The following is an 18994-nucleotide window of genomic DNA, read 5'->3' on the forward strand; positions in this document are numbered from 1 at the left end:
AAATTTTAGTATGATTTTAAGGAAGGAGGGGGTGGGGAGGGGAGATTAAAAACCCTGAAAGTAAAAAAAAATTTTTCTTTCAGGTAGAATGAAATATTTAGTTCCAAAAGGAAGTTTTCCCACTTCTTCAGTTTACCAAAAAGTTTGTGAAAAATTCCTCTCAGGTTGGCCCAAATAATTTTTTTTGGGTCAATTTTTTTTATTTGGATACCAAAACAAAAACAAAACAAAAAGTTATCTGAAGAGTTCTATTTCCATGTTCTCTTCTGACAAACCAGAAGTGATCTTTTTCTACAAATTATGCTCAGTCAGACTATTTTAATACCTTTTAATAACAAGGTGTCTTGCAGAAACAGCTTTGTCATTTGACTGGAGGTTGCTCTGTGCCAGGTATATACATATATGTTTGGAACTGTTCCAAGTACAGCCTGGAATAAGCAGATACAAATTCCATGGAAGAGAAATATAGTGGGGTAGACTACGTGCCAAGGGATTAAAAGGAGGTTGTAATACGTAAAACAACTAGCAGGAAGGTGTAATATAAAGCAGTCCCCACCTACAACTTATTCCACCAATTCCCAAATCAGCTCTGTGGTAATACACCTGCCCAGTTTCTACAGACCAACCAACCCCAGTATGTTTCAGATGTACATACGCTGAGTTACACTTTGTCTAGCCTAGGGATTTGCCCTATTTGCAGCAATCAGTGAAACTCTATCTCCAGTAAATATGGAGATTTCTCCAATTAATTTGCTCCCCATAAGTCCCCCTCAATTAATTTATTTGCCCCTATGCAAAGACCCCACAATGAATTCACCGACTCTTTAATTAACAGATTCCTTAATTAATTCATTTGCCCCTCCTCTCCATATATTGAGACACCCAATACATACATTTGTGACCCCCTGCAATTTAGCTTGTCCCAGATCTCCCTCAAACACATGCAGATCTAGACACATCCCCAAACACATCCCCCGATCTCCAAACACATCCAGATCTCCCCCCCCCCTTCCAGTGAACTCATCTGCTCATCACAAAACACATGCAGCCCTGATCTCCAATTAGTTCTGGCCTATCTAAAGCTCAATACCAGTTGGGCCTCCCAAATAAATCTCTTCCCAGATGCTGCTGTTGCTGCTCCTTGTTCTGATTCTCTCTTTAGGCTTCTGCTTCTTCTCCAGACGTTCTGCTCCCTCACTCCGATTCTAGTACTGGATGAAATCAAGGAAAAGAGAAGATGGAGTTTCCCATGCCGTCTAGGCATGGGGGAGCCAACAGGAAGGGTCTTCACTTCTCCCAAATCCCAGCCTTGAGAAAGGAGCATTGCTAAGAGCTGCAGAGAAGGTGCTATTTATACCAGTGCTGGGGAGCATGTAGTTTATACACTTTACATGCTGCCGTAAGTGTAGATGTAGCCTTATACACTGCACACATTTTCTGACCAATCTCCACCTCACAATTACACAACCCTTAGCCTCACCCTTGAATCTGGGTGAAGTTACACAGAGTGAGGGCAGTGGGAGTGCACAGGGAGTCAGTGCAGAATATGAGCAAGGTCTTTTAACCAGCAATGGAAGTCAACTGGTTTGAGGGTCACCATGTTCTCTTAAAAATATCATCCTGAAATCTAATCTGTCAACTGCATCAAAAAGCTATAATGAAGATCACTAGGAAGTCAGAGGTGGTGAACTCTGTGCCTCAGCTCAGGAATGCTATTATTTATTCCCAATAATACATCTATAACATCTTTCATCAACATTTCTCTAAACACTTCCCAAACATTCGCTGAGAACATCTCTCTGTGGTGGAATGAAGCAGTGGCTTAAACAGCATATCGCAACAATCTAGAGCCAAAAAGGTGAAAAAGAATACTCTATCCAATTGAAATTAAGGGAATGTTGGTAAGCAAAATGCAGTTACCTGAGTTGGAATTATTACTATCTGAAAGGTTATGCCTGTAGTAGTGCCATATTTCCAGCAACATGCTAGGAAATGCCTTCTCTTGGCCTACAGAAAAGAGTGCTATCTCCTGTATCATCAAAACTGCTTCATGAAGCACCAAGATGTTTGTTGGAGGGCTCTCACACAAATATAAACTCAAATTAGCTCTGGTTGGGCTGGTGAAATATGACACGATCACACCATGACGTGAAAATGCACACTTTTTACCTTTGTTCAAAAAAGTAAAGATAGAATATTACTTGTGAATTTCTTCTTTGCAAAACCATGGAAGAAAACAAATAATGTTTATTCTTTTAATAATAAATAGTTTACAGAGATAGCACATTATTTTAAATTGAGATTTTAAAGTTTTATCATTATTATAAATACGCTGAATTATTATAATACTTTGCACTTCTGGAGGCCTTCTACTTGTAGGAAGACATGATATTCCCATTTTAAAGATCAGGAAACTGAGGCATAGATAATCTGTACTGTTATTTTAAATGATGGCATAATGTTGCTGCCCACTCGTGATTATCTTACTGAACATCTTTGTTCATATAATAAATCAATAAGACAGATACACATTCATAATCACACCCTCCCCCCAGTTTTTTCCAGATCAACACTGCACGCATAAAAGCACGATTCCAGCTGCGAGAAAGTCTTATTTTAAGACGACAGACTAAAACAGCTGAAAAATGTATTTCAGTTATTGTATTTTGAACATTATGCAGGACTAAGGCAAACAATAAACTAAATCACTGCTTCAAGCTCCTGCTCTCCCATCAGGGGAATCTTATTTCATCAAAAACAAAACAAATGGGGAAATGCACACAGCTTGGAATATCAAAGCAGTAATATACTGTATCTGGAGTTTACACAGTTCAGTCTGTCTCATTCTTGCCTGTTACACTATATTTTATTTTAAATAGCATATTTTGTGTTGGTAAACATCAAGTTTTTAAGAACACTTGGGAATTCCAGGTTATCATTCACAGGACAAATAAAGAACAAAAGCAGTATTCAGAACATTACGTTGTTAGTACAGTTAAAAGGTAACTTACAGATGTACTCTTGAATGCTACTATGGTCTTCAGCCAGCCTGGTCTGTCTATCTTTGGCACAGAATCTGCCAACCAGGTTTTAATTTTTTTACAAGAATTGTAAAGCAGCAAGACCTGCTAGTTAATTGCTAAGACTCTGTAGAACATCTAAACATGATGACTTGTAGTCATTTCAGAAAAGGAGGAATTTATTACACATGGAAAAGAATAAACTCAGAATTTACTAATACATTCTAGATATCTTGAGCCTCATGAATTAACTGCACCAATTTTTCAAGACAGCCTATAACTGTGTATACAGTTTTACAGTGTGCGAAACCCTTTCTTTGTCCAATGCAAACAGAATCCACATGGCTCATGTTATTTAGAAATCTACCTGATTTGCATATGCAAATGATCATTCAATAATTGCAAAATCACAGGCACAAATTTAGAGGCAGCCTTTAAAAATGTGGCTTTCATGCTCATTTTAATAACTAATATTCCATTGAAACACATTTTAATTTTTTTAATGGGATCTCCTGAGTTACTTTTCTAACAGCACCACTAATTCTTAAAACACTCAATTTCATAAGGTGCTGGTATTCTGAGTGATAGTATTTTTTTTTTTAAATGGAAGCATGTAAATCTCTGTTAAGTAAAGTAGATTTAAACAATTTATATGATAAAATAACTTTGAACCCAATACATAACATTTAATTATGTGATTTTATTCAGTCTTCCTAGTACAGTTCACAAACACCTTTAGTAAAAGCCCACCTGCCTTAGGAAATTGTTGTTTCTCAGTCCTTGTCCAAGTGGTTGGTTTATGCAGGTTTCACTGTAAATTATTTCCATTTTATTTCATAACAAATATTCACAAAGTAAAATAGAACAAACTATGAACAGATATGCAGTTAAATATTCTCACAAATATCATAAGTGTTCTAGGAACTCAGAAGCTGCAGGGCAAAATTGTAAGCAACACATCTATTTTATTTAATGAAAGGGCATGCTGTTGCTAAGAGCAGAATTAGGAGCATGATGTTTGTTTTTCAGACGTACCGTAAATTATGTATTAGAGGGATTTCCAGCAAACTACATACTAAAATGCTGATCTGTCTGGGTTTTTCTATTCTTCAAAAGTGTCAAGAGATCTGTTTGGCCTATCTGCTGACACAGGTGGGTCTCCAAAAGGAAATGTCAGGTTTCACACCATTTCATAGAAGCCAATGGTAAATTTCCCATTGACTTTAATGGGACCAGAATTTTCCCCAGGTTCTGCTCAATACCTGTTTTTCATGGTCGAAAACTTTGAGCTTTATATTAAATGCACACTATAGCCAGCTTGATAACAACATGTTTACGTCAGTAAGTGACCTCTATGGTTTCAAATGTATGACAAATTCTCAGACCTTCACTTATGCAGAGTGACAAAAGCTGGAATTGACCTGACTGCATAATAGCTCTCATATCTGCAGATATCATTTCTCAAATCTCTATGAAATCAGTGAAGCGCACATTAGAGAGTGGCTCATTTCTGAAGCAAAGGCCTGACAATCATTCACAACTGGACAACACTTTCTTTTGACCATTGATCTACCTTTTAGCTACTGTGCTGTAGGATGATGTTTCAGTTATATTTACAAAACAAAAGAACATTCCTCACATCTTCATTTTAGACATGGTCCTCCCTACTAGAACTAACACGAATGACTTTCAAGATCATTAAATTTCTAGTTCAAATGTTGGCCTATGCTATGCCTTGCAAAAACAATGACCAGCAATCTTGGTCAATGCCAAGAATTTGAAAGACCCATTGTTAGACGGCAAAGGTATGTATGTATTTGACCCATTTTGGGGCTTAGATATTTGTTAAACATATTAAGAATCTAATACACCAGTGTAAATTATGAGTTGCAAAGGGACTTGCAAGAGTGAAAATGGGCATGAATGAGAGAAGAATCACACCTGGTTATGTAAATGTACGTTTTCTGGCTCCAGTTTGGAACTCTGAAGTCCTACAGCCTCCTAATCCAGCAAAGAGAGGTAAAATAATTACCTTTTAAATTATCCTTTTGAGGTAACTGTAAAAGTGAAACAATGAAATCTTCCTCACCAAAATGTTGTACTGAGTGTCATCTTCGACTTCGACCTCTCTCTAGGTTCTCACTTCCAGGCTACATCTAAATCTTGCAGATTCTTTCTGGATGACATCTCTGCGGCCTTTCCTATCCATCCACAGAACTAAAACTTTTGTCCAGGCTCTCATCAGCTCATGTCTCGATTACTGCAACGTCCTTTTCTCTGGTCTTGACAAATTCAATTTTGCCCTACTCATATCCATTCAGAATGCTGCTGCAAAGTCCATTCTCCTAGCTCATCGTTTTGACCATGTTATCCTTTTCTTTAAATCCCTCCACTGCCTCCCTCATTGCTACTAGATTAAACAAAAGCTGCTCGTTTTCACATTTCAAGGTCATCTACCATCTATCCTCACCACACCTATTTTCTCTCACTATCAAGACATTGACTCCTGCCTCTGATTGGTCCATGGTTCCAACATCCATCACCCACTTGTTAAATTTTCAAACAAGCATCTACCTGCTTTCTACCATGCTGCCCTTTATGCTCAGAGGAGCTCCTTGTACCTATATGCTAAGCTACCTCACGATCCTACTTCAAATCCCCTTCTTAAAACCCGCTTCTGTAGTGATGCCTACCAAAAAACATGGCAACAGGTAGGGTGCCAGTGTTCTGAGACCACTGCCTATTATAGTGAGCAGTTATCTCAGTTTTTCCTTGTACTCCCCCATTTGTCTGTCTCCATCTGTTGTCTATTGTCTGATACGTAAAACAACCTTTTGAACAGAATCTAACACAATGGGGTCCTGGTCTATGACTAGGACACCTACATGTTACAGTACTACTACTAATCAGCAACTCCTCAGTGGAACACAATAGGCAAGATAGCAGCTCTGGTGGGGAAAGGCAAATGTCACCCAGAGGAAACAAGGCTACCATAGTGATAGCTAAAGACGGGCTTGAGATGTAAAGTCTGGATCAGTTTCCAAGCTTTCTTCAAACAAAGAGGTGTTCAGATTCATATTTTCAGCTTAGGAACAATGCAAAGAAAGGCCAGAACTTCAGTATTTTGATCTGGACGTTTACAAAGTCCAGATGATTTGGATAAAGGGTTGTGGGATGGGCTCACCTTTAGTGATAGCAAAAGAAAGGTGCTCGCATCTCTTAAATACAAGGTTGGAAAAAATCTAAGATGATAAAATGAAAACACTGCCCAGGAAGGCAGCACTGAAGACAGTGTTAGGTCAGAGCTTTAAACCCTTGCACTTGGACTTGAAGAAATTCTAGATTTCATCGACTGAATTCCTGTGGCATTTCTTCTTGATTCTGCCTTTGGCTGGTGTCAAAATTGTGTTTAAATGTGGTAGGCCTACTGCCTATTGTTTACATCTAACCATGCCTAGGGTGAGGGCTATGAGTTGGGAATGGAAGCAACTTTATGCACAAGTGGCTCAGTTGGAAATCTCTTGGCAGCTTTGGCCTAGCTGGACTGGGAGTGAAGTGTGGTTCTTTAGTGCTGTAGTTGTCACAAAAATGTCCTGCTATACTTGCCTGGTGCTGAGAGAAGGCAGCTGCCACGTTTCTTGCTCATTTCCCATGGGATCCACTGAGGGAGAGAGAAGGTCCGCTTTGCAGACATATGGCTCTGGTGGGAAATTTAGCTCTGCACCAGAAAAGGCACAGCGTTCTTCCTGCTGCTCTGTATAAAATGAAAAGCTTGTAAGAATTTAAACAGATACTCTGTTCATTTGGCTCTCTAGTAGATGGGCTTATTGGACCAGCCAGAAAAAAAAGAAAGTCCTGCTTGAAGTAAAAGAGCTCTCCAAGCAAGCAATGTAAAAGTGTTGAAAGAGGAATCCATCATGAGACGGACACAAGGCTAAGGAAATGGAGTCATACGGCAAGCTCATACACCTGAGTTTTTGCATGTATCACAGCTGCCTACTGGGAGAGAGCAGTAACCCTGCAGTGCTGAACAGCACAGGAGACAGAACAGCACAATTACTGTATTAATCCTCCAATCCAAAACTACGACCTAAAATAGTTTTGCATTATTGCCCTTCTATGTATTCAATAGTTGTGCCTAGCTACCCACTGGCTTTGGAGGCGTTTCTGCCTGCTTGCCCCACGGCTGAATTTGGTCCATTGAATTTGCCACATTTAAGCTTCTACTCATAGCTTAGCACTTGAGCACTTTTCCTCGCGTTTCACTAGTCTTTCAGGTTTGTCAGGAATGTTAGATAAAACACAAATTGTGTGATATACTAAAAATGACACAAAAATAACAACCAATTAAATACCTACAGACACTTCAGGGCCCCAGGAATTGCCTGGTACGTACAGAGTAAACACAGTTTTAAAAACAGATGCAAGAGAGAGAGAGAGAGAGGGAGGGCCAGATTCACTTTCTGATGAATTTTCTGCTGCAGAAGTTGATACTGTTGGGTGAGGAAGGGGATTAGCGTTTTGCAAGACACGTGCACTCTACCCTGTACCAGGGAAGCTGCAAAGGGTGGATGGTACTGACTGACAGATGAATTGCAGCCCAGTGGTTGGGCTCCTTTGGAGCCTCTGATGAACATTAAAGCTGCAGAACCCACTGCAGAGAGTGGTGGTTGAAAAATTGCCTGTCCTCCTTGAAGAGTGAAGCCTTCTTTCTGCCTGTGTACAAAAGTCTTTGCTGGAACAAGGTGGTGCAATTGTCTTCCCTGGATCAGAAGGGAATATAGAGTTGTCAGAGTAAGCAGGCACAGCTAAATATTCAGATTGGTACATAGTCACATACACATTGATTAAAATTATTGCAGGTTGTGTATTACTGGGGAATAAAAACTATATTTTTTCAGCTCATAAAGCAACAGTTTTCCTGCTGTTATTAATTCCAGTCAGAGTTTCTACAAACATATTTTTGTGTAACTATCCTTCATTCCAGTCAATTACTTTAGGCCTTTTAATTTGCTGAAATTTGATTTTGATTTCTAATGGCTTCAGCTAGAGAGCTAAGCATCATTAATTTTCTTCCCCATTTTATGCTTCTGCTTGATACTAGTGTATTTGGAGCATACTGGAGTAGAAGAAAGACATCACTGGAGGAAACAAGTTGTTCTGAACTTTGAGGTCATTGATATATTTTATTAAATTCTCAGAATTTAGCTTGTTAAATTCTTAGCACAATCATCAGTCAATACAATACAAAATGCCACTAATGTGCATGAAAGACATTTTCCCTTACTCACAGGAAAATGACACTGTTATAACTTCATTTCTAGGGCCTTATATGTGTATCATTATACACTATTTTCAAAATGTTAAAAAAAGAAAAGATATTGCAGATTCCCACTAACACAAATGAAATGAAGGAAAGCCTTGGGTAAATCTTTAATTGACAATGCCATTTAGTTGATATACAAAAATTGACCCCTTTCGGTTCGGTCAAACTTCTAACCATGGAGTGGGCTTTAGTTTTAATGATACATTCCTTGCTACTCAACATGACTCACAGCACTACATTTTGGTATTTAGAAATTACAAAACTAAACTGTGTAAAGCTGTTTTTCTAAAAATCAAATACAAGTTTATAAATATTATGATTAGGGGAATTCATGACCTTGCTGCATATTATACATAGGAAGTTTTCTTTGCTGTTTTATACAATAAACATAATTTACAGCAAGCAAGCAAGATCTGCCCCTTTTAAAGCAAACCCAGACCCTAATTTTCAAAATGATATGATGTTCTTTAATTCCTATGCATCCCTGACTTACACATGGACTTTGAAAGTTGCACCTTAGCAGGATAGGCTTGAATACTTTTTCCTTACTAGAGACATTTTTAATTGGCTCTTAAAACTGGTGAAAGCTAGTATCTTAGCATCAGCTTGCCACGACTGACTTCACTGTGACTATTCCTGAAAACTGCTCACCAGTGTGAGGAAGTGGTTCACAATCCAGCCCTTAGAATGTGCTATCTAAAGATTTTCTGAAAGAAATTGCTAACCTCCTACTCCTCCACTTCTACCATGCAGTTTAAGAATACCTTCTACATTTGCTTGCTTCATCCTTAAGCTTAATGAGTTCTCCAGCACAGACATTTACTTTACTAAGAATGGCATTCAAGTTGGGCAATGAATCTTACTGCAGATGCTGAAAAACAGCAGTTTCATCAGCACAGGAACATAGACCTGGAAGGACCTCCTGTCCCTTGTTATTGCAACTCACCTTGTTGTATAAATGACTACTTAGCCACTCAAAAAATCCATAAGATAATTATTTGGTTAAAAGCACTCCTTAAGCAAGCTACATCAGACCTCCGCGTGCATCCCACAGTATTTATTTTAGGAGCATAGGATCTGACATAATAGATCCATCAAATCCAGTATCTTGCCTCTTGCAGTGGCAAATATCTGATACTTCAGAGGAAGGCAAATCCTCCACTCTGTACCATCACAATGTCCCAACCTACTCTGCAATGCCGCATATCAGTGGAAAATATTCCTTCTTGACACTTGCACTATTTTAAAAGGATTTTTGGGTGCCATTATTTTCTCTTGCATAACTACAAAAATTTATAAGTAGGCCTGGACAAATTTGATTTATATCTAAAAATTTTTTAGGCTTTTTTTAGATTATCAATTTACATTTTCAGAATTATGGGAAATTATAGGGGGACAGACAATAATTATTTAATGACAGTAAACACTGAGATTCAAAAGTGTATAACCATTAAAACACAAATTGTCAACATCACGATAGAATAGACAAAGTGAATATCCTTAAGTCAAACACTACATTTTTAAGCAACATTTTTCTTACTTTGTGTATCTGTAAATTTCAATTATTATTGAGAGAAGTATTTTTCGTGGGTTTGTTTGTGGTGAAATTGACTGTTACCGATAAAAATCTAATCCTGCCAACCTTTTAGCTATCAAGATTTATAAGGTTATTCAGACACACTGCCTTGCTGGCCAGCTGTGAGAATGAATTCCAGAGATTATTATATGTGCATGAAGATGTATTTCTATTTGTTCTAAATTTACTGGCCCTTAATTGAGATGAATGCATCCCTTGTATGAGACAGTGTAAAAAGAAGGGACTGTTCAATTTCCTCTGCACCCTTCATACATTTTTAATAGCTTAGTCATGCACTCTGACTCTTCTGCTTTCCATACTGTGTAATTCTAGAGCTTCCAATCTCTCATCAGATGTAAGTCTCCCATCAGCACTAATGCTTTTCACTTCTCTCTTTGGGGTTAGATTCACAAAGAGGATTTAGGCTCAGCATTGCAGTGTCTAACTTCAGGTGCCCTGCCCCTGAGTGGAATTCACAGTTGCGAGTTAGGTACCCAGGATCCCTGCACAAGGCATAGGAGGAGATAGGCACCTACCAATGAAACTCTCAAAAAGCCAGCACACTGAGCAGGCAGCTACCTAAGCTAGCCAACAGAAAATGCCAAAAGGGAGGGGGGGTCTATAATGTGTGTGTGTGGGGGAGGGATGACATGCTGCATCTTGTCCAGCCTCTGGTAGGCTTGTCCTACCGTCCACTGCAGCCCTTTGACAGTGGGAGTGGGGCAGGCTCAGATGACTGGCTCCTGTCTGGTGGTAGGTCAGGACACAGTAGTGATACAGTCTGCTTTTCCAGTGGGTAGTCATTCTGGGGATTCTGTTTCAGCCCCTCCTTTCCCATCCTTAACCTAGTACCCAGCATCAACTCTGATGCTTGGGGCTAATCTGATTGGGATCTAGAAGGGATTTTTCCCATATGACAAATTTGGCAAACTGCAGAGTACATTTTTTCCCCTTCCATTCAGCATCCAGGATGTCTGGTTTGGGGACCGAGAGTTAACTGACAACTGTCACACAGTTGGTGGGTTCAAGTGCAGTTGGTGGGCTAGGCAGGGTCTGGCTGAGCTCCCTGCATACTGGCTGAAGGCATTCCTATGGCATATTTAGGAGATATGCCTATGCCTGGCGTAGCATGTCTACTACCTCCACCATACAGGAGGCACTCTGGTTAGGACTCTGATTCCAGTCAGGGTCTGTTAGCAGGCCAGCCTGAGGGTATAAAGGGGCCACAACCTTTACACTCACCCAGGTTTATAGATCAACTGGCACCAATGGTCCAGATGAAGTCCACTCTGGAACAATCTTGCTGAGTAACTCAGGGTGACTATCACAGTTAGGTTTTACTTATCAATAAAGATGCAGCCTCCATATTTAACCATACTTCAGTGTCTGTGTCACATTGTTTCCGCGCCCACATCAACTGCATACATGCCTAGTGCTTCCAAATGCACCATTGTGCAACATGAACTGTGACAACAGATTATGCATTATTTCTCCCAGTTTTTAAGGTATTCAAATGTCCTATTTCTGTTTTGTTTTGTTTTTTTTTTAAACTGCTCCTGCCCTGGACAGACTTTTAAATATATATCTGTTCTTAAGTCTGGAGGTTTTTGCCCTTCAGTTTATCCTTGAAGTTGAGAGTGCGTCAGCATATATTATAGATTTAGGTTATTTTCTGGAACCATGTGTTAGTGGGATTTAAATGATGTCACCTAGTCCAGTGTCTCAAAACACTGAAATGCATCTGGAGTCTGACATACATCATCAGCTTTAATAGTCAAAACAACCATAAACACTCCAGTTCTACTTCTCTAACATGTCATTATTAGACCGTTCCCAATATTAACTCTTGGATACTTTATGTAACTGCTCTTGCACCCAGTCACTATAACTGCCTCCCATTACTTAAAAAGGTTTCCATTAGCAACAATATTTTCCCCTTTAACCTATCATTATTTATTTGCCTCTCTACTCCTTAACCAGTGTTCCTGAAAACCCAATTAAATTAGGTACAGATCACTGTTATCTACTAATTTATTACCCTTTTTCAAAAGGTTAGACTCATGATTTTCCTCAAAGAAATGTTGACAGATTGACCTTATTTGGATGTATTTATTCAAATGTTATACTAGTCGACCTTTTAATTAGACTACCAATCGTTTCTATGGAACTAAGGTGAGGTTTACCAGCCGGGAATTCCTGGGATCTTGCGTTTTTCGAAATAGACAAAATATTAGTAGCTTTCCTGTCTTCGGAAAGAGTTGCAGCTAAGTCTTGTAGCCTTTGGCTCTTGGGATTCAGCCCCAAGGATCACATGCTCATTAATGTGCCCACTATTTTCTACTTTGTATCCTTCAGAACTCTAGCAGGAAAACCATCTGTATTTACTGTACGGGAATTTCTCTAGTTGCTCCACAGCTTCCTTCTTAGAGATGTCAGTCTGTCAAAGTCAAATTTCAACTTCCCTTATAAAAGTGTTGCTGGGAGCAGGAATTTCTATATTATCTTATTTTAACTTCACCATTCTTTTCAATTTCCCCTCCTCTTTTCAGTAGTTTACAGTCTGTTCATCTCTCCAGCTGTTCATACCACACTCATCACCATGCCAACTAAGACTGACTGTATCAATCACACTTGCAACCTTAGTGCTTCTAATGTATTTGAAGAATTTTTAATTATTTACTTCATGCCTTTGATTATGGTCCTTATATTCTCTCTACATTTTATGGGCCAAATTATCAAAGGGTCTTGCTTGACGTGGTCTCCAACTGTGTGTGTAACTTTCCATATGCAAACACTAAACATTAAATGGTAATTTAATTCATTTTGCACCAAATACAGTAGAAGCTACTAAGGAAAACTATTTTATGCTTGCAGTAGAATCACATTCTCATAAGTAAAATGATAAATATTGCTTATCATCCCAGACTTGTGTGTGATTAATTCATGAGTGTGGAGAAAGGCACCTGCAATAATTTGGAGTCTGTTTTTCATGATTTTACATTTATCATGTTCTTACCACATTACATTATACAGCAGACCCTTAACCATCAAAATCGCTACAAAATGCTGATCTCAGTTAGGCTAGCATAGATCAGGTGTAACTTCACAGGTGTCAATGGAGTTCCACTAGTGTGAAACACACATGAGATCAGAGCCAGCGTCAATGCACTTGCCGCCCCTTTTTGGGGCTAGGAAGCCCATCATAAAAATCCAGTATAAAATTTACTCTGCACAAAAGGATTTTTCATATTGCAAATATCAACAATGTTCCAAAATTTGCTTTGAATGCATATTCAGATTAATTTAAAATCAAAGTTTGACTCAGTAATTCTTTAAACACCTCGTTAAAGGTGATACATAGGGAGAGGCAATGTTATAACCTTCTTCAGTACCTGCAGCTTGAACCAATCACTCTGACAGGGAGCGGGGTACTGCTTCTTTCCAGTCTCTCCCCACAGTAGAGCATTCTTCCCCTCCTCCCCGCTTCTTCCTAACACTGCTCATGTCAGATTCCCCCATGGCAATTTCTTCTTTCAGTCCCCTACTTGGTATCAGAACCCATCTTTTACTGAGGAGGATAGTCAGGCACTCTGAAAGATGGCAAATTTGAGCTGCCTTGATACACTCTAGGAAAGCTTTCTGTTTCACTCCTCACTCTTCCAGACTGTGTTTTAAGATTCAATTGCAAACTGTATTTTAAATCAATCTGTATTTGCCACATTACTAAAAGAGCACAGAGACTTTCTTATTACCTCAGCCACTCTAAGTCAATGACAAGAAATCTGTCATAAGCAAAAGAACAGTTGGCATAAAGTCTCCAAGCCTTCCAGCGTGCATTAGTTTACTTCACATTTTAGAAACAGAAGTATATATCATTCTATAAAAAGAAAAAGGAATTCTTTTCAGATGAATTTATTTGCCAGAATGTTTGGACAGAAAAGGCAACCTTTAGAAAAGAACCCTTAGTTACCATGAGGTATGATCCAAAATCCCAACACCTGTTTAATGAAAGGCAGGGGTTCAAGGTATAATTTTGTTTATTATGTGTGAACACAAGAATAGAAAGTTATTAAAGTAATAGAAAACCATAACTACAATATACAAGGCTGTGTTACTATTGGTGCTGATTTGGGCCAAGTATACATTACATTTAATGGAGGCTTTCATGAGTAAGAATTGCAGGGTCAAGCCCTTTATTACTAACTTTCTGCTGCAAAATAAGATCAAATGAAATACATGTGACCATCATGTATTGCTGTACCCACTATCTGGCTTTAAATACCACTGTTAGTTATAGTGCGTTAGTCAAATATTAAAATTAGACATTAGGTACAACCCTAATAAATATGTATATAGGAATAAATACCACATTAAGATTGCACTCATGGTAAACATATTATATAAACCTACTTAAAAGCAATTAGATATATGTGGAATACCTTAGAAAACTCATGAACGGTAAAATGTGTTATGGGAGACTAGCCTTTCTGTATATTTTAATAATTTTTAAATTTTAAGAAACAGGTTTAGGAATTATAGTTTTACTATTATTACTAGTTTATTTACATATGCTCAAACACAAAGCAAGATCCATAAAATGGTAAAGTTGCTATATCATGACCTTTAGAGACAGGCTTTATTGAGACTCTGATGCTCAGAATTGTAGCAGGTTAGATTCAGCTTCTCTGTGTTCCATGTTAAAGCTCTGCATTTATCTATTGAAGGTGAATATCTCAGTTACTGCTGGAATGAAAGATCTAGGGAGTGGCCCAAAATAACCCATGTACTGTACAAACTACTGAAGAACTGATGAACATTTTATACCACCACCAAGAAGTGCTGTTTTAAAGCCAGCAATCCTGTGTTAGAATTGATTTTATGGAATACATGGGAAAGTCAGCGAAGAAAATCAGCGACACTTACCATTATTCCAGTAAGTAAACAGACTCCTTTTCCGCAGTATGTATTAGGTACCATGTCACCATATCCAATGGATAGGAAAGTTATGGAAATCAACCACATTGCTCCAAGGAAGTTGCTAGTAACATCCTGTTGATCGTGGTACCTGAAAGAAGAAAACATAACAATTATTCTATCATAAATACTTCTACTAAATTTCTGTGCTTTCACAGGGAGCTTTCACTAGCTGGTGTCTCAGTTGTTCCTTCTCAAAGATATAATGCTTTTGTTGTTGTTGTTTCTGGAGATAAGCAGTTGTAAGATTATATAAAACTCGGACACAACAACAAAAATCAGCTGTTACAACAGCAGAGCAAACAGCAGAGGTATTATCTAGGTAGTTTAGTACAGTTGATATACTTTTATTATTCTTCAGTCAAAGGCGATGGAAGTCTTTGTCTGAAGAAATATTTTTCCCCATAGAATCACTTCATTAGGTGGCAAATTCTCCACCTCCACAGGTACAGAAGTCCACTGTGCAGTGGAACCAGCACAATCTGCTACCTATAGGGAAGTACCAGAGGCAGGGCCAGCCCTAGACCAGACGGTGCCACAGGCGAGACGCATCTTCAGTTTGTTAAACTTTTGAATACCTTATTTTTTTTATTGCATTTGTAGCTCATTTCACAACTTTGATGCACGATTTATCGCTATCATATAAGATGATAAATTTACACACTAGGATCTGTAAACAACAAAAACAGCACCCGGAGCTCGGCGCCCCCAAAGGCCAGCACCCCAGGCAGTCACCTGGGTTGCCTGCTCCTGAATTGGCCCTGAGTGGAGGGGCTCTGCAAGTGGTGATGAAAGCATGGGTAGGCTGAGGGCAGGGCACCCTGTTCATCTCCCCAGTGATTGACCTGAGTTTAGCCCTGTAAGCAGAGACTCACTATTAAACTGACATGCAGACATTGAATTAAACTGAAATAGTCTGGCACCTTCATTCTACTTCACTACATTCAAAATAGCTGGAAGTGTGTTGTGTTACCTTGCACTGCTACTTGACCATGAAAGCTTCACGTTAAAAAAGTAAATATTCCTTTTTGTTAAAATCCAGTACTTACTCTACACATTTTTTTTGCTGATGTGCATTTTTAAAACAATATTCTAGAACAATACAACATCGCCTCCCCCCGAAGAGAACAGTCTCAGAGAAAGGGATACAAAAGCCCTTATATTACATTCGGATCCAAACAGCTATGAATCCAGTGGGACTTGCTTTAGGACCAAAACCTGTGGCCAATGCACAGTCTGGATAAAATGAATGGTTGCCGATGAAACCATGGGCAGGTGGAAATCTCGTCTCCCAGGGACAGAGCAGCAGCAGAGACCCTCCCCAGCTGTTACTGCAGTTTTAGAGTTACAGTAACCCCACAGCTGCTAGGCCAACATACATGAGTGATTTAGACTGTTGTATTCTGGTGTTGCCCTCGCCATGGTCTACACAGAGTCACTGTCCACGCAGGGTACAAGAATGAGGCAGGCGCATGCTCTCTCCTACCACAAAAGCAATTTCCCCAGCTTTGCTTCCTTAAGAGTCTCCTGTGCTTGCAGAGATAGGATAGGATTGCACGGGAATGCATCAAAAGTTTTCTCCTTCACCGAGTGCACACACCTTCACTACACAGCTATTTCAGAGATGCAAGGATGCACGTTTTTAACAGCACGATTATCAATGGTAATTATCCAAGTTTCACTTGAGATGTGTATCTTAATTAGTAAGGTCCTTTAGATGAAATATTCATTAAAGCTGTCTGCATCTATATTCAGTAGCACACCACTTCAAGAACCTGTTCAAACGTTTTTATCTTGTTAGCTCTCAGCAACCAGCGGAGTGATCTCTGGGATTTCCCACCCTGGTTATTTAAGCCTTTGATTTAGCAAGGAACACAAGAACATGCTTAAGTTTAACAGTGTTACCACCTCTTGTCATTTTACCATGAATCTCATGATATTTGGTGTTTTCATTAAAACCTCTCAAGTGATGTGATTACAAACGCCTCACGTAATGAGTCTACAAGAGAATGTCAGTTTCTAGCCCTAACGATTGCAGAAAACAAGTTTGGAAATGTGACCCCTGATGCTCAAAAACCAGAAGGCAAAACAAAGAGAACCCAAAATGCATTAAATTTTATATAATTTCATGACTTTTTAGCTAGTCTCATGATTTTTGTGGTCTGACATGTTTTTGAACGCCTGAGGTTAGTAATCCAGCCTTAAGTAGGTGCTTAAATCCAATTGATTTTAATGAGACTATTTATGTTCTTAAAAGTAAGCATATGCTTAAGTACTTTGCTGAATCATGACTTGTATATCTTTATTTATTGGATCAGTCCCTAAGAGCTTGATCCTGCACCAGGAAAAGTCAACAGGAGTTTTTCTGACTTCAGTGGGAGCAGGAACAGGCCCAGATCTATATTTAAGACATCATGTGCTGTACATATGTTCAGCTACAAAGTCAATCCATCTATATTAAAAATGGAAGAGGCAAAAAGAGCAATTTTCTGCATGCTAGAAATTGCAATTTTGCATTTACAAGCTCTAAGAGAATGACAACAACTGAAACAGGATAGATGAGACGTTGAATCAATTCCACTTGAAATATCTATTTTTTATCTTTCAGACTTGTTTTAAATTAATTTTTAGTTATGACAGCCCAGAGATTGAAACCATCCGTTTATTCACAGAACAAGTACAATATGCACAGTGGCAGTTCAAACTTTACCACAGTGTTCCACTGACACACCTCAACTTTGTCATAGAGAACAGCTCTAAGGGCAGATGAGTCTGAGGTCCATTGTGTCCATCATCTCTCTGCTGAGACTACCACTGAAGAAGCCAATTGTACTGATGATTATTGTGGTGTGGACACCTGCCCACTACAGCTGGAACCAATTTACCAACATCACCAACTCAAAGGCCACTGAACTTGAATGGCAAAGTAGATGTCAAAGGCTCCATAATGCAACTGCTATTCCTATAAACTTATCCATTCCCTCTAAGTCTGGAATCTCTACTGCATGATAGTGCAGTCGCCAGTGAACAGTTTAGATGCTAAAGTTCGATAAAACTGTAGCCATACAAAAGATGATGATTAGATAAAACTGCCTTAACACAGTTGAAGCAGATTTTGTATAGGTTATGATTACAGCTAAAAGATGGGTAATTTAAAAAAGCACGTCCAGTAAAACTGTCTGATCCAAATTGTTTTTATTTAAGAATGGCAAGTAAGAAGAAGGAGTGTTCAGACATATTTTTGTAGATAAAACGTGTATAGCGTAAATGGCCACATTAAAAGATACTTAGGTTTAAAAATGGTCAAGTTAAACTAGACAAAATGAGGCTAACCTGGACCCATTTAAGAGAAAAATCCGTGAGTTAGAGGTGGGAGCTCTGAAATGGTACAAGACCACCAAGTTAGACATAACTGTGCTTTGTTTAACTTTATCACTTAAAGAACTATCCCATTTCCGATGTGGTTTGGCTATTTAAAAAAACCAGAAACATTAATTAAATAGAAACATACTGTAGAAGTTGCCGTACTGGATCACACCAGTGGTCTATCTAGTTCAGTGTCCTGTCTCTGACATTGGCCAGTACTTGCTGCTTCTGAGGAAGCAGCAAGAAACCCTGCAGTAGATAATTACGGAATAAATTGCCCTTAGAGAAATTTCTTCCTAATATACAGCAATTCACAGTTGGCTTGTACCATGAAGCATGAAGGTTTATATCCTTTCAAACAAATAAACAAACCACCTTATCAAAGGAACAGTTGCCCAATTTATAAATATGAAGGAGGCATCACTGCAATAAATTCTGCCACTCCTGATGTAGCCATCTGGCTCAATCAATTTCAGGTGAAATTGTAGTTGCTGCTCTACACCAGCCAGAACAAAGAAGAAGAAGAATATAACTGGATGTTCTCGCCATCCATATAAAAGTCTATGTCTTTTATGAATCCTACTAAGCCTCACTAATGTCTTGTGGCAAAGAGCTTCACAGGGTGATTGTGTATTGTATACAAAATGTATTTCCTTTTATCAGTTGAGATGAGACACTATTACCTTTATTGCTGAGATGAGATACTTATTTACTTTTTTCCTAAGGAAAATT

General features: G+C 38.7%; 1 protein-coding gene across 1 annotated transcript in view; it reads right to left on the reverse strand.

Annotated features, from left to right (window-relative positions):
• KCNN2 (potassium calcium-activated channel subfamily N member 2) overlaps positions 1-18994 on the reverse strand; it is a 112302-nt gene that overhangs the window by 12496 nt on the left and 80812 nt on the right. The window contains exon 7 of the mRNA XM_067568598.1: positions 14846-14987. Coding sequence (XP_067424699.1) covers positions 14846-14987 — 142 coding nt within the window. The remainder of the gene's footprint in view (positions 1-14845; positions 14988-18994) is intronic.

Source organism: Emydura macquarii, unplaced genomic scaffold (assembly GCF_026122565.2).
Source record: "Emydura macquarii macquarii isolate MOO-44397 ecotype Brisbane River unplaced genomic scaffold, CSIRO-AGI_Emac_v2 contig_2897, whole genome shotgun sequence".
NCBI classification, from domain to species: Eukaryota; Metazoa; Chordata; order Testudines; family Chelidae; genus Emydura; species Emydura macquarii.